Source organism: Eumetopias jubatus, unplaced genomic scaffold, assembly GCF_037043125.1.
Source record: "Eumetopias jubatus isolate StellerSeaLion01/CBP00866 unplaced genomic scaffold, mEumJub1_p1.0 scaffold_3, whole genome shotgun sequence".
In the NCBI taxonomy this organism is placed as follows: Eukaryota; Metazoa; Chordata; class Mammalia; order Carnivora; family Otariidae; genus Eumetopias; species Eumetopias jubatus.
The window spans coordinates 133031011-133057867 of NW_028274809.1; the positions used below are offsets into that span (position 1 = coordinate 133031011).

At 43.9% G+C, this 26857-nt stretch overlaps 1 protein-coding gene across 1 annotated transcript in view; it reads left to right on the forward strand.

The window, feature by feature from the left end:
* ATP7B (ATPase copper transporting beta) overlaps positions 1-26857 on the forward strand; it is a 73396-nt gene that overhangs the window by 5344 nt on the left and 41195 nt on the right. Inside the window, exon 3 of the mRNA XM_028107860.2 lies at positions 24657-25887. Coding sequence (XP_027963661.2) covers positions 24702-25887 — 1186 coding nt within the window. The 5' untranslated portion in view covers positions 24657-24701. The remainder of the gene's footprint in view (positions 1-24656; positions 25888-26857) is intronic.

The following is a 26857-nucleotide window of genomic DNA, read 5'->3' on the forward strand; positions in this document are numbered from 1 at the left end:
ATCAGGTTATTAATTTTTAGAAATAAAAAAATCTACTCTTACAACTGACAGAGAACCAGTATTAACATCTTTGGCATATTGCGGTCCAGTCAGTCTCTTCTGTATTTTTTTTTTCTTTTTCTAAACTCCATGGTGTGTGTGTTTTAACAGCTTTAAAAGCTGCCCATTAGTGAGGCTGTCATGAGTATCAGTAAATCTGTGGCCTCTCGCTATCCTGGCAGATTGACTGGTTTAGTCAGAGGCATCTCCGTGCCCCTCCACCGCCAGCCCGGGGTCCTTTCCCTCTGCTGCCCCAGGGCAGTGCTGCACCCAGCCTGCTTTCTCAGCTCCTACAGCGGAGGGACAGGACTTGCTAGCACATTGGGGCAACCCCGCTGCGGATGCTGCTGGCTGTTTCTTGTTCCTAATCTCAACTCTGCCTGCAAATGCTTTTCACTTGTTCTCTGTCAGCGTCTTGCGACTCAGTGAGCCTTGTGCTCCATCTCTGCCTTCCTTATTCTCAACAAATGACCTCTGTTCTTACTTCGAGAAAACTGACACCATTGTGTCTGGTTTTCTTCCACTTAGGGGCCCCCTCGATGCACCTTCTTCCAAAGTTTTATATAGATCTACAACCCATGTTCACTTCCTCATCTAGTTTCAGGACGGGCTTGCTTTCTTTTCAAGGTCATCTTCTCTGTGAGTACCCTTGACCTCTGCCCCTTCTTCTCTACCTGTTCTGGAGCCCATACTGGTCATCTCTTTTCTCGCCTCCAGTCTTTTCCTCTCTGCAGACTTCTCCCTTTTGGTTTATAAATTCATGCCATTTGCCTTTATTTTAAAATCTCTCCCATTACTTTGTGTCTCCCATTATTAGCTCTTGTACTATTTCTCCCTTCCCTTTCTTCCGAAAGAATCGTCTTCATTTGCATGTTTCTCACTCTCCCATTAGCTGAAAGATTTTTCTTTTATTATTCTATCCGTTTATTGAACATAAAAGAAATGTATGCAGCTGTATATATAGTTATAAAACATAATAAAATAGAGAATGCCTATGAACCTACCACCTGACCAAGAACGAGACTATTACCAGTGCCATGGCCATCTACCCAACTGTCCCTTCTCTGGTGTCATCCGTCACTGTAGACGTAACCACCATCCTCAGTTTTTTGTTTATTGTACCCCGGCTTTTGTTTTTGTTTTGGTAAAGTTTTGTCACGTATATATGAGTGCCTGAACAATACATTATTGACTTTTGCTTGTTTCTGAGATTTATAAAAATTCTGTCATAATGTGTTTAGTCTTCTGGGACTAGCTTCTCTCATTAGACATTACGTTAGGGAAGTTATCTGTTTATTTAATTTAAATAAAAATGTTTCATTTTTAATTCCAGTATAATTAACATACAGTGTTGTGTTAGTTTCTGGTGTACAGTATAGTGATTCCACAATTCTCTACATTCCTCAGTGCTCACCGTGATGAGTGTACTCTTAATCCCCTTTACCTGTTTCACCCATCCCCCACCCAACTCCCCTGTGACAACCATTAATTTGTTCTCTATATTCAAGAGTCTGTTTTTTTGTTTGTCTCTCTTTTTTCTTTGTTTTATTTCTTGAATTCCACATATGAGTGAAATCATTTGTCTTTGTCTTATTTCACTTAGCAATATACCCTCTGGATCAATCCATATTGTTGTAAATGGCAAGACTTCATCTTTTTTATGGCTAATATTCCATTTTTTATATATACACAAATACACACCGCATCTTTAATCCATTCATGTATGGATGGACCCTTGGTTTGCTTCCATATCTTGACTCTTGTAAATGATGCTACAGTAAACATAGGGCTGCATATCTGTTTTCGAATTAGTGTTTTAGTTTTTTTCAGGTGAATATCCAGTACTGAAATTACTGGATCATATGACAGTTCTATTTTTAATTTTTTTGAAGAACCTCCATACTGTTCTCCACAGTGGCTGCACCAGTTTGCAGTCCCATCAACAATGCACATGGGTTCCCCTTTCTCCACATCCTCACCTACGCTTGTTGTTTCTTGTGTATTTGATTTTAGCCATTCTGACAGGTGTGAGGTGATAATCTTATTGTGGTTTTGATTTGCATTTCCCGGAAGATTAGTGATGTTGAGCATCTCTTCATGGGTCTGTTGGCCACCTGTATGTCTTTGAAAAAATGCTCAAGTTCTCTGCCCATTTTTAATTGGATTATTTGTTTTCTTGGTATTGAGTTGTGTAACTTCTTTATATGTTTTGGATATTAGCCCTTTATCAGTTATGTCATTTGCAAATATCTTCCCCCATTCAGTATGGTAGGTTGCTTTTTTGTTTTTTTGATGGTTTCTTTTGCTGTGTAGAAGCTTTTTATTTTGGTGTAGTCCCAGTAATTTAGTTCACTAGACATTGCGTTTCTAAGATTCGTTGCTGTGCGTTATGCCATTGTGGGAATATAGCATCATTTATCCTTTTTCCTTGAAGGATATTGGGTGGTTTGTGGGATTTTGTAGTTAACGAGCCATCTCCTGGTGTACACTGGTACTCTGTCCACTTCTGTCCAAGTGTTTTACCACTTGTCTGGAACCTCTTTTGTTTAGGTTTCCATGAATGCCAAAGGCATATCCTCCCTAATTCTTCTTTTAATAGTCTCTCTGCTACATTTTTTAAAAAAGCTTTATTGAGATATAATTCACAGATACATGCAATTACCAACCACAGTCAGTTTTAGAATATTTTCATTACCTCAGAAAGAAACCTTACACCTTCAGTTATCACTGAAGCTGCCTCCCCATGATCCCCATGCCTAAGCAACTACTAGTCTACTTTCTAGCTCTTTAGATTTGCCTATTGTGAAGATTTCGTATAAATGGAATCTTTGTCTTGTTCCTGATCTTAGGGAAAAGCTTCCAGTCTTTAACCATTAAGTATGATGTTGGCTGTGGGTTTTTCATAGATACCCTTTATCATGTTGCAGAAGTTCCCTCCCAGTTCCTAGTTTCTTGAGTGTTTTTATCATGAAAGGATTTTGGATTTTGTCAAATGCTTTCTCTGTGTCTATTGGGATGACCATCTTTTGATTTTTATTCTATCCATGTGGTGCATTCCATTAATTGATTTTGGATGTTAAACCAGACTTTCATTCTTGGGACAAATCCCACTTGGTCACAGCATGTAATCTTTGTATATGTTGCCGGATTGGGTTTCCTATAATATTGTTGAGGAATTTTCATGTCCATATTCACATGAGATAATGGTTTGCAGTTTTCTTGTGATGTCTTTGACTGGTGTTAGTATCAGGGTAAGGCTGGCTTTATGCATAGAATGAGTTGAGAAGCGTTCCTTTGTCTTTTATTTTTGTTTGTTTGTTTGTTGGGGGAAGACTTTATTAAAATTTTGTATTTTCCTCAATCTTTGATGACATTCAGTGTTGAAGCTGTTTGAACTTGGGCTTTTCTTCTTGGGAAGCTTTCCAATTACTAATTCAAGATCTTACTTGTTGAAGGTTGATTCAAATGGTCTATTTCTTCTTAAGTCAGTTTTGGTAGTTTTTTTCCCTAGAATTGGCCTATTGCATCCAAGATATCTAATTTATTGGCATACAGTTGTTTCCAGTAATCCATTATAATGCTTCTTTAAGATCAGTGGTAATAACCCCTCTTTCATTTCTGATTCTCGTACTTTGAGTGTTCTCTGTTTTCTTGGTCGTTCTCGCTAAAGGTTTTATCAATTTTGTTGCTCTTTTCAAAGAATCAGCTTTTGGTTTCGACAGTTTTCTGTATTTTTCTATTCTCTATTTAATTAATTTCTACTCTAATTTTTTGTTCTCTTGTGTCATGGGTTGAACTGTGTCCCCTAAAAGATGGGTTAAAGTCCCAAGCCCTCGTACCTGTGAATGCCATCTTACATGGAAGTAGGGTCTTCGCAGGTGTAATTAGTTACATTAAGATGAAGACATACAGGATTCTGGTGGACCTTAAATCCAATTTCTGCTATTCTTATAAGAATGTCATTGAAGACATAGAGGAGAGAAAACCATATGATTATAGAAACAGGTTGGAGTGATGCTTCTATTAAACAAGAAATGCTAAGGATTGCCAGCAACCACCAGGAAGTAGGAGAGTGTCATGGGACAGATTCTCCTTCGGAGCTCCAAAAAGGAAAATTTTGACTTCTAGCCACCAGAACTATGGGAGGGTTAATTTCTAATACTCAATTTGTGGTATTTTGTTACTGCAGTACTAGAACATTAATATAATTTCCTTCTGCTTCCTTAGGTTTAGTTTAGTCATCTTTTTCCAGTGTCTTGGGCAGAATGTTGGGTTATTGATTTGAGATCCTTCTTTCTTAATACAGGCATTGACAACTATTAGTTTCCCTTTAAGCGCTGCTTTAGGTGCATCCCATAAATTTTGGTATGTTGTGTCTTCATTTCATTTGTCTCAAAAATATTTCCTAATCTCCCTTTTGGTTTCTTCTTTGACCCATTGGTTATTTAGGAGTGTCCTGTTTAATTTCCACATATTTGTGAGTTTTCCCAGATTTCTTTCTGGTACTGATTTCTGATTCCACTGTGGTTGAAGACCAGACTTTGCATTATTTCCATTGTTTTAAATTTATTGAGATTTATTTAATGGCCTAGCATATGGTATATCCTGGAGAATGTTCCATGTGCACTTGAAAATGGTTCTATTATGCTGTTCCCAGGTAGAGGGTTGTGTATATATTGGTGAGGTCTGGTTGGTTTATAGTGTTGTTCCTGTCTTCTATTTTGCAATTCTGATAACAGTTCCAGTGTGTGGGTTTTTTTTTTTTTTTTTTTTCTCCACACCAAGCAATTCTTGGGCCAGCTGGGTGTCCTACAATTTAATTTAATCCTTAAGTTATCTACTTGGAGATTGCATCAGATCCCACAGGTTCAGGGCTCAGTCCTACAAGACTACCCTCCTACCCGCCACTTCAGACACCAGTTGTAAGTCCACGTTGTCACCTGTGCGTCTGACTGACCAGCTATAGGATGGAGGTTCCAACAAGCCCCTCCTTCAATTAATTTGCTAGAGTGACCCACAGAACTCAGGGAAGCCAGATGGAAGTGCTATACTGGGCAAGGTCTGAGAGAGAACTTTAATCTCACATCACTTAGAAAATTCCAAGGGCTTTAGGAGACGAAATATATATTTCTTTTTTTTTAAAGATTTTATTTATTTATTTGACAGAGAGAGCACAAGAAGGAGGAGCAGCAGGGAGAGGGAGAAGCAGGCTCCCGCTGAACAGGGAGCCTGATGCGGGACCTGATCCCAGGACCCTGGGATCATGACCTGAGCCGAATGCAGAGCTTAACCAACTGAACCACCCATGCACCCCCCAAATAATGTATTTCTTATTATAAATCACAGTATCACCTGTTTCCTTGTTGACACTCTGCACAGTTTTGTTCATTATTGAAAGTAGGTGTTGAGGTCTCCAGCTGTCACTGGGAAATTGTCTTTTTTCTTTTCATTTTTGTCAGTTATTTTTGTCATGTATTTTATGTGCTATTATTAGGTGTATATGTTTATAATTTTTATATCTTCCTGGTGGCAACTTTTATCATTATAAAATGTACCTTTTTGTTTCTGGTAACATTGTTTTAAAGTCTGTTTTGTTTATCAGCATAGCCACATCAGCTTTCTTGTGGTTACTGTTTGCATGATACCTCTTTTTCCATTCTTTCATTTTTAGTCTACTTGTGTCTTTGAATCTAAAGTTTATCAAACTTTCTGGATGTGTAGGCTGTTTTTTTTTTCCATTAAATTTGGGAAGTTTTCAGTCACTATTTCTTCGAGTATTTTTCCTGTTCCTTTCTCTTGGTCTCTCATTACACATATGTTGGTGTGGGCAATGGGGTCTCAAATTTCTATGAGTGTAACTGAACCCAAGCCCGGCTGCCTGATGCACAGCAAAGCCAATCACCAAGACAGGTTTGCAGCAAGGAAAGGGTTTATTTGAGAGGCAGACAAATGAGATGGGAGGGCAAGCTTCAAACCCACTTCCCTGAAGGGGGACAGAACAAGTTTTTTATAACCTTTAGGGGTTGAGATTATATACATATTGATGAAAAGGGCTGGGAAACTTCTGACTACTCATGAGGAATGATGCAGTGTGTGCATTGAGCAAACATATATGTAACATATGTCCCCTGTTCACTTTAGGGGTAGACAATACAGAATGAGACAAAATTCAGCCCCTGATGTCAGGACGTTATCTTAGGACAGGGAGAAGGGGTGTGGGCATGCTCCAAGAGCTGGTATAAACTGGAGGGGGTCTTGGGCTCCTTATCTTGGGTAAGGAAGGCAGGGCCTTGCTTGTTCATAGGCAGGAACCACATCAGTTGACCTTGAGTCCAGGCTTCTGCAGAGACCACAGGTGGATTTGATAGTGGGTTCTGAAAAGACACAATAGCTGATTAGGGGGAAACAGTTCTCTGAGAAACAAGCTTTAAGCTTTCTGCTAGTTGCAACCTCATTAACTCTGTGGGGCTCAGTTTCTTGAGTTTTGTTTTGCTTTGCTTTTTATGATTTTATTTATTTATTTGTCAGAGAGAGAGAGAGAGCACAAGCAGGGGGAGCTGGCGAGGGAGACCAGGCTCCCCGCTGATCAGGGAGTCCAGTGAGGGGCTAGATCCCAGGATTCTGGGATCATGACCTGAGTCCAAGGCAGATGCTTAACTGACTGAGCCACCCAGGTGCCCCTGTTTCATGAGGTTTTATTCAGTTTTCTTCATTCCTTTTTCCTCTCTGTTGTTAGATTGCATTATCTCTGATCTCTTCTTGCTGGCTAATTCTTTCAGTTCTCATCTACTGTTGGACCCAACTAGTGAATTTTCATTTCAATTACTATACTTTTCAACTCCAGAATTTCCATTTGGTTCTTTTTTTATACTTCCTATCTCCTTATTGATATTCTCTATTTAATGCAACATTGTCACCATCCCTTTCTTTATTTAAAATGGTTTTAATGGTTTCTGTCTTTGTATATTAAATCCTACATCCAGTTGCAATCGCAGGCAGTTTTTGTTGGCTGCTTTGTTTCCCCGTGGTGTATGGATCATACTTTTTCTTTGAATGTCTCAGAATTTTTTGGTAGACACTGGACATTTTAGACTATTCTGGGTACTGCTGGTTCCTCACCACCACCGCCCTTTAATGGGATGTTCTTGAGCTCAGTGTTTTGAGATTTGTTCTGACCCCAGGCTTCTCTCCCTGGCTCTCTCCCCCTCACCACCCCTGCTACTCTAGCAAACTGGCCAGCCTGTGGTTTATTTAGCCCATCGGTCCAATTGATCTACCAATCTCCTCCCAGTTGCCTTTCACCCAGGCAGAATTTCTGAGCCAAGGCTTGAGCTGGAAATGGTCACAGTGTCACACTTCTCTCTGAGTGATTCTCCCTCTTTAGGAGCTGAGTGCTTGGAGAAGGGAATTCGCGGGGCCAAGGGATAGGCAGTACCCTCAGTTCTGCTCAGTTTTCCTCTCTTGGTTTGGAACTACCACGTTATGAGTCTGGGCAAGGGCAGTTGGGGCCCCATATTCTGGGTGCACCATGCTCAAGGTAGAGCCATCGTACCACCAGTGGGGACTAGATGGGAGAAGGGAACCTCTACCTCTTGGCTGCATTAGCCTACAACTTAGCCTCCATATCAGGATGAGATGGACAGGGTGAGAAGTGCTGATGCCCTGCCCCTCCTGGGAAGAAAGCCCACTGACTGGTAGCTGGGTGGAGAGGGATCCCTGTGTTCTTGGCTGCACCAGTCAAGTGGAGTTTCCACCTTGCTGAGTTCAGAGAGGGGAGGGAGTGTGGTCTTGATTCAAACAGCATAGACTCTTACTGTTCTCACCAAATTTTAGGAGGTGTTCTTGAATAAATGTTTCTTCATTTGCTATATGTCTTTAGGATCATTTCCTGAGCCTTTCCATGTTTGTTTGTTTGGTTTCTTTAAAATAATTTTCACCAGTTTCACTGGGGAGCTGATCTGCACAGCTTATACCGCCATGCCAGAAGTCCCTACCCTTCTATTGCATTTGACACTTGTATTAGAATCATATTATGTTTGGCTGTGGATAATAGAAAATCCAAAGCAATATGGCTGTTAGTGAAGTCTAGAGGCATGCGTCCCAGGTTGGTGTGGCATCTCCAAGGTCATGAGGGATGCAGACTTCTTTTCTCTCTGCTCTAGAAAGCTAGGATGCAACTCCCATCTTCCTGATACCTCATGGCTTTAAGATGGCTGCCAAGACTCCAGCCCTCTAATCCATGTTACATACAGCATAAATGAGGAAAGGGTAAGGACCAACCTGCTCTTTTATGGAGCCTTCTCAGGAGCCCCGACAAACAGCTTTTCCTTATATTTCCTTGGCCAGAACTTTGTGTCTGTTTTCAGCATTTTTTAAATTAGAAGATTTGGTTGTGTAAAACTCCAGCTACTTACCTTCTCTTGGAAACTCTGGAGCCCAAGTAACTGCCTTATTTAGGTGGAGCATGTTAAAAAGAAAACCACAGGATCAAAATGGCATCACTTAGGTTAAATCCCCAAGACTATAAACCAGGGTTTCATACCTAATCTAATTGCAGTTTCAACCTTCTGCAGAAATACAACTCTTAATGGGTTAGTCAGGAGTTTTCTGATAAGCACCAATGAGGTAATCTGTCACATGGGTCTTCTCCATCCCCTAAAGGAAGATGAGGAAATCTGCATAGTAAGACCCTCTGCTCTAACCTCTAAGGGAAGGTGATCTTGCCTGAAACAATGTTTTCTTTTCTCTTTCTTACAACTTTCATGCCCCATCCCTTTCCCTTAAAATCTTCCATTTTGTACACCTCCTGGGAGCACCCCTCTGCTTGGTCAACGGGATGCTGCCCCATGCATGGATCGTTTAATAAAGCCAATTAAATCTTCAAATTTACGTAGTTGAATTATGTTTTTTTAACAAGGTCAGTGCCTGTTCTCAGTAGTAATTGAGTTTAGACTGTTGGCTTGGAGGGGGAAAGGAATAAGTAAGGGAGAAGAGAGCCAGCTTTGCATGGGGCACCTTCTGAATGTTGAATACTTGTTTGAAAGTTGAGCAGTCCGTGTTTTATTTTACAGCAAGTAAATATGTAAATTGTTTTTGTTTCATTTTCTCAGTCATTCATTCAACCAATATTTATTGAGAAGCTTAAATATAAGCGCTACTGTAGTGCTGGGAATACAGGTGTAGGTGAATAAAGAAAATAGACAAGGGATTCCTGCACTTGTGAAACGTATATCCTAATGGAGAGACAGCCCGTAAACAAGTAAAATATATATTACTGTATCAGATAGTAGTTGAGTACTCTGAAAAATAAGCAGGAAAGGACCATAGGGAGTGGAAGTGTTTGAAATATAAACAGGGTAATTAGGGGCAAGCCACAGAAAAGGTGACATTTGAGCAAAGACCTAAAGAAGGTGAGGAAGTGAGCCATCTGGATAAGAGGTGTTGGGAGAGGGTTTTCAAGACCCAGAGAGTGTGGGGTGGGGGGAGTCCCTGAGGCGGGGGCAAGCATTGCTTTGTTGCAGAAACAGCAGGATCGGAATGGTTTTAGCTGAGTGAGTGAGGGGTGAACAGTGTGAGGATTGGCTGAAAAGCTAACTGCAGTCATCTGACTTCCCCTTAAGGGGGTTCTCTGGTTTTTGTGTTGAGAAGAGACTTTAGGGACCAAGAACGGAGGCCAGAGGTTACTTAGGGGGGTTGTTTTGAATAGTGCAGGTGAGAGGTGCTGGTGGTTGGGATCAGGGCTATAGTGGGGGGTACTAAGAAGTGACTGGATGCCGGCTGTATTTAAAGATGGAACTGACAGGATTTGCTAAACATCTACCTGCAGGTTTGAAAGGAGGAGGCTGTTCTTGTCAAGGGTTAATGCAAGTTTCCCCTGGGCAAGTGAAAGGACGGAGATGGGAGAGACTGGCAGAAGCAGGGAAGGGGCAGTATATTGGGAGCTCAGTTTTAGACAAGTTAACATTCACGGTGCATGTTAACTATCCAGCAAGAGATGGTGGGGCCCTTGGATCCTTCAGTGTGGAATTGGGAGTTATTGGGTATAAGTGGTATTGCTGCTGGACTGAATGAGCTCACCAAGGAATGAGTACAGACAGGGACGGGATCCAAGCAAGGGCTGAGCGGTGAGCCACTCCAGCACTAAGGACTTTGGGGACTAGTAGGCTCCTGTGAAGGCCTCTGGGAAGGAGCTGTGGGGGTGGGGAGGGGGAGGGTTGGAGGAAAACCAGGAGGGGGTGGGTACTTGGGGCCCAACCTTGGACAGTTCTCCCTGCCTTGGGAAGGACTGATGCAGGTGGGCGGGTGGTTGAGATGTTGGCAGGCTCATCTGTGGAGACTGGGGTTGGGGGTAGGGAGTGGAGGTCAGAGGAGCAGGGGGGAGAGGTGGACGTGTGGCACGTCCTCCAGGAGAGCAGAGAGGGAGGGGACGAGGGAGCCGCACAGCTGGACTGCCAGCAGCACCAAGGGCTCTCTCCAGGTTCCTGGTCTTGAGGCAGCCCGGCTGTGTTGGGTCTCATCCGCATTCAGCTGGGAGCAGACAGACATGGAGTCTGTGGGGATGCAGAGGGAACCAGGGCTGGAGTTGGGACAGGTGGGCGTCTGATGACAAGGGCAGCCAAGGAAGTTGAGGTGCATATGATTAACCATGGAATGGAAACATTTCCTTTTATTCTGACAGTCTCAAGCACTTCTCTTTTTGGCCCTGTCCAGTCTCTTTATGATTTAGAACCATTGTAATTTTTTTCCACTCTAGGCAGTCCAGCCAGGTTTTTCCTTTTTTTTTGTCTCCTGTTAGTAAGCCAATCTAAAAGTTGTGCCAAGCCATTTCAGTCTCAGAAACCCCCAGTTCCTGGGGATGTGAGGAGCAGCCCCCCAGGCCTTCCCCCAGCAGGTCTTCCAGAGTAACTGGCTTGTGGTAACCCCTCGCACACCAGGCACCTAATGTTTGAAGGATTTCTTTTATACTTTAATACTGTCCTCTACTGTTCTCTCTTAACCTGCTAATGAACTCCTGTGGGCAGAAAGTGTCTCATGTCTTCTGATGTGCATAGCGCTTAAATGGTTGGCTCTCAAGCTCTAAATTATACTCATTTATTAATGTTCCACCTCCGTTGTGGGGGTTGGGCTGTTTGTGCTGCTCACGTTCTCTGTCTGGGAACCTTCTGCGCCACTGCTTCCCAGCATGCGGCTTAGTGTCAGGTTCTGTTGTCCTGTGCTGTCACAGGATCCGCGGCTCCTCTGCCTATCTTGGGAGGACTGGCCCAGTGTTCTTTCTGAGAAGCCCCACCCAGGGTGAGCTGGTCATCTTTGTCAAGTGCTGAAATACTGGAAACAGATGTCTCCCTTCCACATAGGGTCATCGGTCTCGGGGGCTTACGGAAACTGAGCTGCCCATCTGCCTGTGGGCCTGGGCCCCTCAGGTTGCAACAGGATTGGTTAGGATACCAAAGGGATTTTTATTTTTATACAAAAAAGATCCGCAGAGACTGGGAAGGTGGGTAAGATGAGTTTATTTTGGAGAATAGCTGATATAATTTGCACCTGTGGGAGGCAAAGGTAATTTAGTGTGAGGAGACCCTTGAAGACCTGTAGCTCTAGAAGGAATATGTGAGAGGCAAATTTGCCCTTGCACTGGGGCGAGGGAGACAAAACCCACCAGGAAATCCTAGGTAGAAAGCGCACTGGGATCTGGCTGTACTTCATCTCAGTGAACGTATATATATAACATCCGGGGAATGATGTTTGTTCATTGCTGTGTCAGGGAGCACGTAAGCACCTTGTCTGCCAGGGGCTTACAGTGTCTCAGGGCGCTGGGAGCGTGCTAGGCTTCAGGAACAAGCGTGGGCTGATCTGGAGGCAGCCTCTGTGGAGGGAGAAGACTTGGTCCCCAGTCACAATGGAGGCTCAGTACGTGCCAGGCCTGTGGTGTTGACATTGGTGGCACTGGAATTCAGATAAGGGACAGGGCCTTGCTTGCATGAACGGGGGCCACACTGAGAACAGGACTTAAAGGATAGGGCGAATTAGCTGGGCAAAGGAGGGGGGCCCAGGGGTCAGCTGTGAGCAAAGCCCGGGGTCACCTTCCCGGAGGTGCCGGGAAGAAGAGTTTGGACGCGGTTCTCAGTCTGGGAAAGTGGTTCATGCTTTGGCTGCTTTGCAGGCCCCTTAGACTCCGTGGGAACAAATTTCCACCCCAGACATGCTTCTCCCCATTCCTCCTCATCTCTGCCAAACTGGAAAGGGCAGTGTCCCCCACAGGTCCTCTCGAGCTCGGATCGCTGGATGGCTGAGCCTGGAGGGCCCCCTTATTTGTTTAATCCTACCCTGCATTCATTTTCTCTGCTCCTTGTAACCCTATAGGTTCCCGCCCCCCCAACCCCCGCCCCGGAATCTTCGTTCTCATGCCTGCCCAAACCACATTTCTAAATCACAAATATGAATCATGTAAGTCCTGTGCGTTAAAAACGTGATTCTCCACTGTCCACAGGACAAAGTCTAAACTTCAGGCCTGTTATAACCTGGCCCCAGCCTCCTTTTTCTGGCTGTGTTCTGGGTCTGAGTGGCCATTTAGGAGAAGTAAAAATATTTTACAGTGAAGTATTCAAATTTTCTGTAGTTCATGGTGCTAAAAGCACTTGGGTTGTATGATGCCAACATATTTTCCTTATTAACCATTCAAAGCTGCAACACAGAAACGTTTATATTTATAATGATCCCCTATCACCAAAGAAAAATTGAAATCTGGTTAGTAACTCATATTTTAAAAGACAGAAGAAAGATAAATGACACCTTTGGGGAAGGATTTCTACCCAAAATGACAAATTTTTTTTTTTTAAATCTATGCTTAAAAAGCTAAGCTTCAGGGGCGCCTGGGTGGCTCAGTTGGTTAAGCGACTGCCTTCGGCTCAGGTCATGATCCCGGGGTCCTGGGATCCAGTCCCGCATCGGGCTCCCTGCTCCTCGGGCTGCCTGCTTCTCCCTCTCCCTCTGCTGCTCCCCCTGCTTGTGTTCTCTCACTCTCTCTCTGTCAAATAAATAAATAAAAGCTTAAGAAAAAAAAAAAGATAAGCTTCAGATATCCAGAGAACATATGATGCACACAAAGGAACTCTGAGGTGGTCGCAGGCACACATAGATCCTGATGGATCCTGTCAGGAGACAGGGAGACCCTAGATAAGCAAGATTTGAGTGATGGCAAGAAAGCAATCACAGATATCCCAGACTCCTCTAAGCTGGCTCCTACTCGGTATACATGGAGCTGGGGCCTGAGGCCCTTAGCATCCAATGTGCCATTCCTTTTTGGTCACTCATTTGAATGGCACTTCTTGGAAATGGAAGCAGGTTCTCTTTTGACTGCGCGCAGGGCAGATAAGCCAAGCGAGACACATGGGAGTTGGCTGCCCTCAGCATGTTTCAGAAGTGGTCAGATCCCCACAGAGCGAATGAGAGGTAGGAGAGTGAGAGTCCCGGGGGGCGGCCTGTGGTGAGGCTGCCTTCCCTTGGTCAGCAGTTCTTGGGGCAGCGGTGGCAGTTTTGATTGGGGAGGAAGGGTCATTGGGAAGGGTCACTGCCTCCTAAGGCAGCAGAATCCTCAGTGCCCTTGAGCAGAAGGCGGTATGTTCTAAATGCCCTCAGGTACAGCCCACTGTGACCCCACCCTCCCCTGCCAGGGGCACATTCACCCCGGGAGAGGAATGCAAAAGGATATGGTGTCTGTTTTACCCACCCGATTCAGTCGGCAGTGTGGACATTCCACACATACACACTTGGAGAGGGCAACCGTGCCAGGATTAGTGGCTGGTGGAGCTGTTCCTTCCCAGGGAGGATGAGGTTGCCTCTTTCCCGGCAGTGAGCCGGTGGGGGTGGGAAGGGAGATAGTGCTGCCCAACAGAGCGGGGGGCTGCCTGGATTCTCCTAAGCCTCCCGTGGAACTGCCAGTGGCCTGAGAAGCCTGAATTGTGGGTTAGTTCGTGGCTTCCCTGCTCCGTATAAAAAGTGGGTGAGCTTTGTTATCCAGTGAGGTTTTGCAGTCAGTCCTTACTGAAGTCAAGCCAAGTTGGTCCGAGGGCAAACAAAGCTGCAGGAAACATGGAACTTTCTTACACCTTCTTGAAAATGCAAGTCATGTTGCCTAGGAAATACTTCTCTCCCCTAGTGTGCTGCACACCGCCAGCATTGGAGCTATGGAAGAGGCAGCTGAAGTTATTCCAAGAAAGCTCTGGAAGTTTGATAATACGAGGAAGTGTCATTTCTCCCCTACGTCAAGCTGGGGTTCTGGGAGTGCACATGGCCGAGAGGAAACCGTGCTCAGCTTTGGGAGGTTATTCCGTGCCGGGCTCCTGCACACGCTGGCTGGTGTCCTGGCCGGGCTGGGTGAGGGCACGTGTGAGACCATGTGCAAAGACTCCCAGTGCCAGATGCGGTGTGATGAGTGAGAGTGTGCCAGTTGGCTGGAAGGATGTAAGTAAACAAGAGCAAATATCTACCCAGCGGTGTGCAGCCTCCCCGAGTTCCGAAGCTGACTGCTGGACTTGGGTGGCAGCCTCGCAGCGGACTGTCTCCGGAGCAGAGGGGAGTCCGCAGGACAGAGCACAGAAGGTGCCTCCCCCTGCTAGTTAGGAGGACACTTTTAAAGCATTTCCTTCTCACATGACCACGTAGTGTGGTGCGGGTGAACTGCTTGCTCGAATGGTGGTTAAAGGTATGACCGTGGACACAGCGATGGAGGAAGCTGGGGGTGAGACATCCGGGAGCCCTGAGCCGTCCTTCCTGGCGACCCTGGGTGACCCACAGGTGACCCTTGTGTCCGTCCACAAGCGGAGGTCCTTCATGAGGAATGCTGGGGCCAGGGGCTCCACCAGGCCGGTGACTTCGGAGGAGGAAGGAGAGTTTTCCCGGAAGGTTTTGAATGGAACACGGGGAATCCGTTCCAATCAGGTTAGTGCAGTTGCAGAAGGACTAAAAAGCCGTGGGGGAGTTGGACCGGGCTTACAGATGGAGGCTTCTCCCAGGTCCGAGGAGCAGAGCAGCGAGGGGTCAGGGAAGCCAGTCTCGGGGAGGGAGCTGGAGGCAAGGTGGATCTCCAGAGACTAAAGTCCATCATGGTAACTCCCGGCTGTGGTTGCTTATTTTTAGGATATTTTGTAAGCCTCCATGGAGCAAAAGTTTTCCTAAAGGCAACTCAGACAAAAATGGATTTTCCCTTCTTCTTCTGTTTTTTTTTTTCTTTGAATGTGTACCTTATTTTGTTAATGTCTGCATTTCGACTAAAGAAATACTCTGAGCAGCTTGCTGCAAAACGAAGCTGCTCTTCTTAAGCAAATGGAAGTTTTGTTAACCCAAAGGTCAGGTCATGTTCAAAAGTAGGGCAGTGTAACATTTTGTAAAAATGGTGCCTTTCCGTAGCTTTTCCGGGTGGGACTGCTGGTTTGTGTGGGTTATTTTTTTAGTGATGAAGGCAGATGGACAAAAATACTAGTTGGTTCCAAAGGAAAGTTTTCATGAGTCTCTTGCTCCTTTAAGAGTTATTTTTGTTTCTTCTGGTTTTTATTGTTTACAAAGTCCCAAAGCTAAAGGAAATTTTGTGAAAAGAGGTTTTTGAAATGTACTCTGCAAAAGATTTACATCTGTTAAAGGAGATTTATGAAACATATTTATGCAGTGTATGGTCAGCTTTTATATTGTTTAGCTGAGTGTCTAAGAGAGCAAAATATTAAATTTGGAGAGGGGGGAAACGCCTGCTATTTCTTTAAAATGTTCAGACAACTGCTTTACAAAATCCAGCCTGTGTCTATTTGAAGGTGAAATATTCTGATTTTTAACGGCTAGTACTAATCTCATGTGACTAGGGGAGCAACCTGAACCTGGGTGGGGGAACCCTTTGGAAAGGAGGGTTCCCGTAGAGGCTGTGGTCCTGAGGGGAGCAACCTGAACCTGGCTGGGGGAACCCTTTGGAAAGGAGGGTCCCCGTAGAGGCCGGGGTAGAGGCTGTGGTCCTGAGGGTCTGGCGCAGATCTGTGCTCTTCTGGTGCCAGGCCGGGGACGTGGCAGGTGAGTCTCGGTCTCCTCCAGCTTCCCATTCCCCACTGCAAAGTGGAATGGTAAGTCCCACTTCCTGGGGTTGTGAAAGCACTTTGTGGAGTACTATAGAAACACAGCATGGTATTGTTTCTGCCAGAATTAACTATATTCAGTAGAATTCCCAACTCAAGATGTGTTTGGTGCTCTCTGAATGTCTGGTAGAACTGTGTCAGCCAGTTAATCTGTCTGAGCAGAGTTCCAGCTATTTCTTTCTAAAGCTCTGAGTGTAAAAGCAACATGTGCTTATTTTGGGGCACAGGGGAATCGAGAAAAGTATTAGGAAGAAAATGTAAGCAACCGTATGCCCCAGCCATATATATGTACATCTGTCTGTTTATTTACAGATACAGGAGCAGGTGGTACATGGTATTATACACCTTATATTTTTTACTTAGTGTTTTGTGAACATACACCCACACACATGTGACATATGTACATCTATATGTCATCAGGTTTAATTGTGGTCCCACTTTTAAATTTAGGATTATTTTTAGAAAGAATTTAAATGAATTATTCTCAAATGGGGGAAATTTGTAGTAGCTGGTTTAGGATGATAAGAACCAAGCTAAAAGTCATTTGTAAATGAGTACTTGTTTATTGCCAACAATGTGTTGACCCAAAATCTGTGATAAATCAAACTTTGGATCTACTTGAGAGTTAAGTTATTTCATACTTGGTATGTCTTTTTGTTGATAGCCATTCTAACAGGCCTGAGGTGATACCTGGTTGTGATTTTGATTTGCATATCTCTGGTGATTAGCAATGCTGAGCCCCTACACATGTATCTGTTGGCCATCTGTATGTTTTCTTTGGAGAAGTGTTTATTCATTTCCTCTTCCCATTTTTTAATTGTGTGTGTGTGTATAAATATAAATATATGTGTGTATACACACACACACACACACATATATATATAGCTATTGAGTTGTAGGAATTCTTTATGTATTTTGGATATTAACCCTTTATCAGATTTGTGGTTTGCAAATATTTTTTCCCATTCCATGGGTTGTCTTTTCATTTTGTTGATGGTTTCTTTTGCTGTGCAGAAACTGTAGTTTGATGTGGTCCCACTTGTTTATTTTTGATTTTGTTGCTTGTGCTTTAAGTGTCATATCCAAAAAATAATTGCCAGGACCCATGTCAAGGAGCTGGATTTGCCCCTGTGTTTTCTTCTAGAGTTGTATGGTTTTCGGTCTTCTGTTTAAGTCTTTAATCCATTAGGGTTAATTTTCGTGAATAGTACAAGATACGGGTCCATTTTCATTCTTTTCCATGTGACTATCCAATTTCTCCGGCACCATTTATTGAAGAGACTATCTTTTTTCTCCATTGAGTATTGGCTCTTTTGTCAAAATTACTTGACCACACATTATTATTTTTTTTTAAAACATTTATCAATCACCTCCATTTCATTTTCTGAGGATTATTTTTAGTATCAAGTTCCTATTGTGCGTTACAGGGTAGTATATGCTATAAACATGTGTTTATACCTAAGTCTTTCAAAGGAATATATTTGTTTTATGTTGATCTGATCATACCTATAATTCTAGGCAAAAACTTACATTCGTTAGCCAGTATAGGATACAGTTTTGTGTGATAAAACACATGCTGCATTATTTCACCAAATCTGACTGCCATATGGAATTTATCAATAATAATAATTAGCAAAAATAATCCCAAGTTCATTGACTTCCGTCATAACAATTATCTGAATTACTAGCGTTGGTGTGACATTTCTTCCAGCCTGTGGTACTCTTGCACATATTTAATGTAAGGTCTTTTACATCATGATCTTATAATTCTGGCAAATGAGATAAGGGAATGGTGACCTTATGATTCTGACTTACACTGTTTTGTTCAAATGTAATATATTTGAAGATACTGACAGTTGCTTGATAGTGACAGGTCTGTTGTATAGAATTTCTTTGATGGGAGGGGCCTGACATACAGGATTATCAGAGAAGAAGAAGCAGAAAAAATGCTGTTGGTTTGATAAAAGTCTGATGGAATAGTTGTTGCGATAGACATAAGTTAAAAGCCACAAAATTCTCTGAAACGGTTAATAGTAAAGCTGTTTGGAACGAGATTGCAAGCAAGTTTTCTGAGGTAATAACTGTGAAGTGCTTCTTGGAGAGGTCTTAAAGAGTTTGTGAATTTCTAAATTTTATTTTGCCTTAAGTAGAAAACAACATACGTTGTGTGTATATATTGAGACTGGTTAATTTAACCTTATTCACTTTTTATCCCAAGCAAATAATGGATAATACTGCATCCAGTTTCTCAGGAAGAGTTCATACTTTTCCTTGCTGTGGTCAAGAGAAGGAAACAGGCAATACATTTGTTCAGAATTTCCCAGAAAGTACACAGTCAACACCAGAGCTGGGGTGGCCTTGGAGGGCAGAGATCGGATGTCGCACCCACAGCCAAGGCCCATAGTTGGCCCTCATCAGTGTTTGAGTTAATGCCTGAGTTTTGGTTGGTTTGTTTTTTTCAGTAGATAAAATTTAAATAAGAGTGGCTGGAAGCTCTTTCTGGACCTTGGTGAAACATCATGAAAAAACTGTTTGAAGGGGTTGGAGTGGGGGTGGGGGAATATGTACACTAGTTTTAATGATTAGTTTTCCTTATCAGTTAAATGGTGGAAATAGTTAAGTTCTCTGCTTTCCTCCTTGGGCCACTTTTGAGGACCAGATGAGTCATGTTGTCTTCCTAGTCATTCATTTTCAAACATTTATGATGTTAGCTTTTTAAATCCTTTTAGCTAGCTTTCAGGCCTTCCTGCAAAACTGTAGGGTGGCCTTTCTTACTACCCCATTTTACCCACAGCTAAGAAAACTGAGGCTGGGGTTTGCTCAAACATGGCTGGAATTCATACGCAAGACTGTCAGACACATCCTCAATAAATTCACAGCAAGTAAGATGGACAGATATTTAAACAAATATGTGAAAATATTTTTAGAGTATAATGCCATGCACAAGTATACCATCAGGGCATCACTGTTGTTGTATTTATCACAATGATTGATATTATTGTTGATGTTGTGTGGTTTAACATGATATTCTTTGCCTTAGATAAACTGAAAAAACACATTTGTTTTCTGGTATAAAAGTGACACTTGTTTGTTTTTTTAATTTAAATTTTCATAACTGGAAAACATACAGATAGTCTCACCCATAGGTAATCTCAATTTTATGTATTAATACATGAGTAAATACTCATGTAAATGTGTATACATACAGGTTTAACAATGAGACATGGACCCTTCTTCGGGTTTTAGAGACTAGTGCCCATCTGCCTGGAGTGTTTCATGTGGGATCTTTTCTTGAGTCAAACAATCTCTTCTGACCCTCTTATGAACCTCTGATATCCAGAGATTTCTTAGATAAGAATAGGGCCTGTCTAGGGCACCTGGGTAGCTCAGTCATTAAGTATCTGCCTTCGGCTCAGGTCATGATCCCAGGGTCCTGGGATAGGTCATGATCCCAGGGTCCTGGGATCGAGCCCCGCATCGGGCTCTCTGCTCCGCGGGGAGCCTGCTTCTCCCTCTCCCACTCCCCCTGCTTGTGTTCCTTCTCTTGCTGTGTGTCTCTCTCTGTCAAATGAATAAATAAAATCTTTAAAAAAAAAAAAAGAATAGGGCCTTGCAGTGACTCATTCACAGTGTATTCAGGAGGATATAGGAGGTTCCAGAACCACTGCCACCTCTTCTTGTGTCCTGCCTCGTAAATGTGGTTGCCTTGAATGTATTTGCAGTTAGAAATATTGGAGAAAGCAGAGTGAGTACTGATATTCTGCTGCAGTCTGAAGTCCCAGAGACAGCTAGAGGTGACCTACTAAGGTTTGAAGGAAGGCTAGGCTCAGACTCAGGCAAGCAGCCGGGCTCAGTGCTCCTGGCTGCTCCCTCAGCCTCCTTACTGAGCTCACTCCCTTAGCTGTTAGCCTCTTTGTTATGTGGCAAGTAAGGTGTGGCTCTTTTTCCGTGTTTGCCGCGTTTTGCTTTCTCTGCATTGTGGTCTCTTCCTGTAATTAGCATGGTTAAAAGGAAAATGTAAACTTAAACATGGTTTTAAAAAAATAGCCTACTGGACTTTTGAGCTGGATTTAAATCCGAGCTGTTATTTAAATTGATTTCTGACCTTTGATAAGTATTAGACTGCTTCAACAGTAAAATGGTGATAATACTTATTTGTAGAATTATCTTGACCATTAGGGATATAAAATGCCATCCTCATAAAATAACACTGAGAATCATTAACTATTTGCTTTTACTGGATCTGCGTACATATGAAAACAGCAGGACGTCTCTGTTTTTTGAATTCCGTTGAAGTTCAGGTGCCCAGAGTTGTATGGGGCAGAAGTTAGACACTGGAAGGGTTATATGCTTGTAGCACATTTCTGCCTCTTGAATTGTTAAGGGTGTTACACAGCCTTCGAAGTGAAAGAAGTCTCAAGGGTAAGTTGGGCCAGTGGTATCTTTAAGGAAGATGGGGATCCCAGTGGAGCGAAGAGATCTCAAAAGTGCCTAGTGTGTCCTTGCATTGTGCATGTGGTAGAGTTGCTTTTTGATTTGTGGTCACAGACATTTTCTACAAGGCATGTCATTTCTGGGCTTTTCAATTTCGGTCTGGCTCTGAAACCTTTCATCCAAACATGGCACCCCATTTCCAATTTCTTCTTTATACCAGACTGGCCTATCTGCAGATCTTATTTTCCTTTAGCTCCACCTTAGTGAATCAACCCTTTATATCCCTTTACCCATCTTTTCTTTTATAAGCCCTGAACTCACAGCAAATTCCATGTGGCCTGAGTGTCTAAAGAGTAGCAAAGAATTGAAATTCATGTTTGGATTCCCCTCTGTGGAAATTCCCCCTCTTCCTGTGTTGCCAGTCCCTTCTAATCTGGATGCCCACCATACTAATAGTTTGTTAAAAATTTAAAGCCTAGCAGAAGTTCTTCCCCAACCTGTTGGGCTTGCCAAAGAAGTCCCAGACGTCTGTCCTCAAGAAGTATATAGTTTAGTGAGAATTAGGCAGCACTGGGGTTCCCTAAGGTTTTCCCTGGACATGGTTTGTTCCCTGGACCCCCTCTTCACTGGCCATGATTGCTTGATGAGCCCTTAAACCTCAACGTGTTTGTTTGCAAAAAAGCTTTATCTTTCGTAACTACTCGTCTTTAGAAACCTGCCTGTCTAGAAGAGGGACCTCTGAATATTGTTTCCTCCAAACAAGTAACATTCAATGCTTCTGCAAACCTTTTTGGCAGGAGCATAGAATCCATAATTCCGGGATTAAGAGCTAGCATTGTGGCTTGGGGTTTGGGGAGTTTTAGCTAGACCTACCTAGGACCCGGCAGAGTAAGTTGGATAGTAAATCATTAGGGGTTTGTTTTTCCAGCAGACGAGGTGATTGAGGGTTATGTCTTGTTTTAAGGAGGCACTTCTGCTTATTAAGACATTATATTAAAGTGAGCATCCTTGAATATCTTAGTTTTTCTTTCATCTTTTTCAATTAAACAAGTATTTAATACCAGTTACAATCCAGTCAGTGGTCTAGATCTTTATATTCATGTTGTTTTAATTTTTAAACTAATTATTTTTTAAAATTTGGTAATGCATGTACATTATACATTAGGTTATACACTGAAAAGTAACTCTTCCTTCAGCCCCTTCTTGCCTCAGCCCTGGATCCTTCTCAAACTCTGTACCAGTTTCTTACGTATTCTCCCAGATATAGTCCATGCATATGCAACCAGCTATGTGTATAATATTCTTTTTCTCACAAATAGTGCTGGCAAGCTATGAGAGACTTACTTTGGTGGCCCTCCCAGTGAACTACGCCTCCTTGTATTTAAGCCCTTCTGTAATTCCCTCCCATATTGGCTGAGCTTGGCCATGTGACTGGCTTTGGCCAATGGTGAATTAGTGAGCGTGATGCAAGTAGAGGCTTGGTAAGTGCTTGCACATTGGGCCTTGTTCTCTGGGAATGCTCACTATTGTGACAGCTGCTGCTCAGAACCCAGAAACCAGCAACTGTGAGGTACCCAGCCTAGGCATGTGGAGAGGCTTCATGGAGGAGAACTGAGCTCCTTGCCCATGGCAACCAGACAATAGCCAGCCTCAACTTGCCAGCCATGTTGAGGGATAGACCGTCTTCTTGGAAGTAGAACCTCCATCCCCATTGACACCACTCCAGAGGATGCGCTGAGGAGCAGAGACAAGCTTTCCCTGCTGAGCCCTGCCCACATTGAAACAATATGAGCTGTCATTCTGAGGCACCAGATTTGGTTTGTCTTGCAGCAACAGATAACTGAAACACTGTATTCACTATGTATTCTGTGACCTGCTTTTTTTCACTGAATGATATATTTGATAATCCACCTATTTCAGTATATACAGAGTTACCTCATTCCTTTTTTAAGAGCTGGTTACTATTCCTTTGTATAGCTGTGTAGTAATTGAATTAATCAACCCTATTGATGGATATTTAACGTTTCCAGTTCTTTGCAGTCTTTAATATCTTCGCTGCATGCTTGCTTTTATACATGAACAAATATATTTATTGAGTAAATTCTTGGAGATGGAGTTGCTGGGTCAAAGAATACTTGGCTTCGTCATTTTCATGTGCATTGCCAAGTTGCCCTCATGAAAGGTTACATCCCCACCTCTAGGGCATGAGTTTACTGTGCTGGTCCCAGCAGTACTGCAATGCTGTTGAAATGTCACATTTCTGCCTTGCTATTGTTTTTGCATATATTGAAAAGGCATTTGCATTTCCTTTTTGATGGACTGTCTTTTTTCTGTTGGATTGTTGGCCTTTTTCTTCTTAGAAGGAGCTCTTTGTATTTTAAGGAAATTAGCTCTTAATACGAAGCAAATCTTTTCTCCCCCTCCGTTTCTCATTTATCTTTTTCCTTGGTTAGAGCAGTGTTTTCTCCTAATTGTGGTTAGATTTATCAGTCTTCTGTAGCTTTTGGATTTTCTTGTTTTTCTGTTTCTTTTTTCATATTTAGACTTTCCCCTGCCTGAGATTATAATGGGTATTTTCCTGTGTTTTCTTGTATTATTACTGTTTTGCTTTTTACATCTTCATCTCTGAGCTACCTGAAACAGCTCTTGATAAATAGGTTCCAAATTCTATTTTTCCCAGTTGTCCATTAAAACTGTTGTGCCATGTCATCCTTATCATATACTGCATTTCCATATTTATACCACAGGTAATCTCAGTATATTTATTTAATGCAATAAACTCTTGAGTTGCTATCCCATAAATTACTTATTTTCTTTTTTCTCTACTATTTAGAAAATACTATAGTGAATATTTTTTAAAAACAAGTCTTTATAATTATTAATCCCAGACTAGTTTAGGATTTCCTTTGTGGATGTACAAATGAACATTTATAGTCTGCTTTGAAAATTATTTAAACTTTCATTTTGCTAAGCTGCTCAAAAGCTGAAGTTGGAAAGATAGGTGTTTTATGCACAGGGATACGGAGAAGATCAATCCATGTAATTGAGATTCATCTGGAGATATATAGGTAAGATTGTGAAGGCACAGAGAGTGACATGCTTTTTGATCATGTACCATACAGAAAGGCCTGTTCCTGAATTTGAGAAGCATATAATAGTACTGGTATAAAAACTATCTCTGATCAGGAGTGTGGGGAGGCTGGGGCCCTGCGAAAAAAGGAATATTTGGTTTTGCTAATAGAATGGCTGAAGTCAGGTCATTATGGGAAGAAAGAAGTCAGGAAATTATGCTTGTGCTCTGGTACATTAAGAAAATGCGTCCATTTAATTCAGGGAACCCTTGTGATTTATAGGTACCAACTCTTAACTGTCCCAGACTCCCAAGGGGACAGTGCCACTCAGTGGAGGCAAAACTGAGAAGTTCCTCCAGCCTTCCCCCTCCTGCCCCTCTAGGTCCAGCCACTCTTGCTCATTTCCCCTGGCTCACGGAGCATACTTCCAGACCTTTTATCACAGGCCTGTGGTCTGACCCCACAGGGCCTGGGAGGTCTGCATTTGGAACACGTGCCCATGTGGTGGTTAAATTTAACCCCTGCTAAGAGAATGAGATGGACACCCCTGGAAGGAGAGACACAATTAAGGTGCTGCCCAGTCTACGTATGTGTGTTGCAGCAGGATCCAAGCTCTGCAGGGAGATTTCAGGAATCAGCCCCAGGTGGGCCTGCCACACTCGTTTGTGCCCGTGAGTGGTATCACACTCTCTTCATTCCCTAGAGAAACCTGCACATCTTCTAGGTAAGAAAACACATTTTGCCAAGGTGGACAGTTGATGTCTAGGTTCAGAGTCACAGAACGTTCGAGCTAAAAGAAACCCATCAGAACCATTTCATTTGGTCAGTCATGTTTTTATAGCTTTCTTTCCCTGCATTTTATGATCTTAAACTCTCGGGCTGGTTTGACACCCATGGCATTGTTTTCCATTTTCTCAGTGCCAGACAAGCTGGGATATTTCAGCAAATACTTAGTTTCAAGGCTAAAAAAAAAAAAATATGCTCTTTCTTTAACCTTTAGATCCTGTCTAAACTTTCTCTGCCCACTCGTGCCGGGGAGCCAGCAATGAAGCAGAGTTTCGCCTTTGACAATGTTGGCTATGAAGGCGGCCTGGATGGCGTGTGCCCCCCTCAGATGACCAGCAGCACCATCAGCATTTCGGGCATGACTTGCCAGTCATGTGTAAAGTCTATCGAGGGCAGGATTTCCAGCTTGAAAGGCGTCGTGAGCATTAAGGTTTCCCTGGAACAAGGCAGCGCGACCGTCAAGTACGTGCCGTCCATCCTGAGCCTGCCACAGATTTGCCGGCACATTGAGGACATGGGCTTTGAGGCCAGCATCGCAGAAGGAAAGGCCGCCTCCTGGCCTTCAAGGTCCTCGCCTGGCCTGGAGGCCGTGGTCAAGCTCCAGGTGGAGGGCATGACCTGCCAGTCCTGCGTCAGCTCCATCGAAGGCAGGCTTGGGAAACTGCAAGGGGTAGTGAGGGTCCGAGTGTCCCTCGGCACCCAGGAAGCAGTCATTACCTACCAGCCTTATCTTATCCAGCCCCAGGACCTCAGGGACCATGTCAACGACATGGGCTTTGAAGCTGTCATCAAGAACAGAGTGGCGCCCGTAAGCCTGGGACCAATTGATATTGGGCGGTTACAGAGGACGGACCCAAAGACACCTTCGGCTTCTGATAACCAGAATCTCAATAACTCTGAGCCCTCGGGGCACCACGGGAGCCATGTGGCCACCCTGCAACTGAGAGTGGATGGAATGCACTGTAAGTCTTGTGTCCTGAATATTGAAGAAAACATAGGCCAACTCCCCGGGGTTCAAAATATTCAAGTGTCCTTGGAGAACAGAATCGCCCAAGTACAGTACGACCCTTCTCGTGTCACTGCAGGTGCCCTGCAGAGGGCCATTGAAGCTCTTCCACCTGGGAACTTCAAGGTCTCTCCTCTTGATGGAGCAGCAGGGAGTGGGACAGGTAGCAGGTCTTCCAACTGTGGGGCCCCCGGCCCCGCCTCGAGAACCCAGGCGCCGGGCGTGTGCAATACTGTGGTGCTCGTCATTGCTGGCATGACCTGCACGTCCTGTGTCCAGTCCATCGAAGGCCTGATCTCCCAAAGGGAAGGGGTGCGGCAAATATCAGTCTCTCTGGCTGACGGGACCGGAGTGGTGCTCTATGATCCCTCTGTAATTAACCCAGAAGAACTCCGAGCTGCTGTTGAAGACATGGGATTTGAGACTTCAGTTCTTTTTGGTATGTAGTTGAGCCATGTGAAGCACAACCTGGGGTTCTCCTTCTTTCCTTCTTTCTCCTTACGACATAGTGCCTGCAGGGTGGGGGGGGGCACACTCGCTGCTCACTTGTCAGCAGGGGTGACCAAATTCTGCAGCTTGTGTCAGGGTAGAAGAGAGAGAATTTTCTGGTGTGTAGATTTCGCCTCTCATGTAGCTGGGACGAAGATGTTAAGTTCTTTGTTTTTTTCTGAAGAGAACTCCGATTCTGTGTTCTTTTTAAAAAAGAGTCCTGTGAGAACATCAGGGCCTTCTCTCTCCAAAGGAACCATCATCATATTCTGAGATTTCTCTGCTGAACAGAACAGTAAAAACGGAACCTTAGTCTCACCAGCTGGAGCCCATTCCGTTGAAAGTGGGAATTAAGGAGGCGATGCAGTGATGGTTGCCCTTGCCCTCCTGATGGCTGTGGGAAGAAGTGCGCCTTTCTGCCATGTGCCGGGACCTGTGCGCGGTGGGCTCTCCCGAGAGCCTATGTCATAGTGTGGCAGGAGCCAGCAAGGGCAGGGGACGGAGGCCGGGACGCTGGAGGCAGCTCGGTGTGCTGGGGGAGCCGAGAGGAGCGTCCTGAGTGTCAGGACTCAGGAGGAGGTGAGACAGGCTGGACTTCAGGTGGGCCACTCCGAATGGGCTGCACGTCCTGCTGAGGTTGGACTGTACCGTAAGGGTGAGGGGTGTCAGCGGTGGGTTTTAATCGAGAGGCAGCGCAGGTGAGCTCACACCTGAGCAGGCCAGTCGGTGTCGGTGCAGTGTGGATTGGGACACAGAGACCGCATGGGAGGCTGGATGAGAGATGATGGGCTGGAGAGCAAGAGATGGATTAGAACGACACCCAGGAGGTTGCATCCAGGAAGCTTGGTCCAGATGAGTGGTGTGATGGGACAGGCTGTGGAGGAAAGGGAGAGCCTGCGGCCAGCGCGAGCTGCATAGAT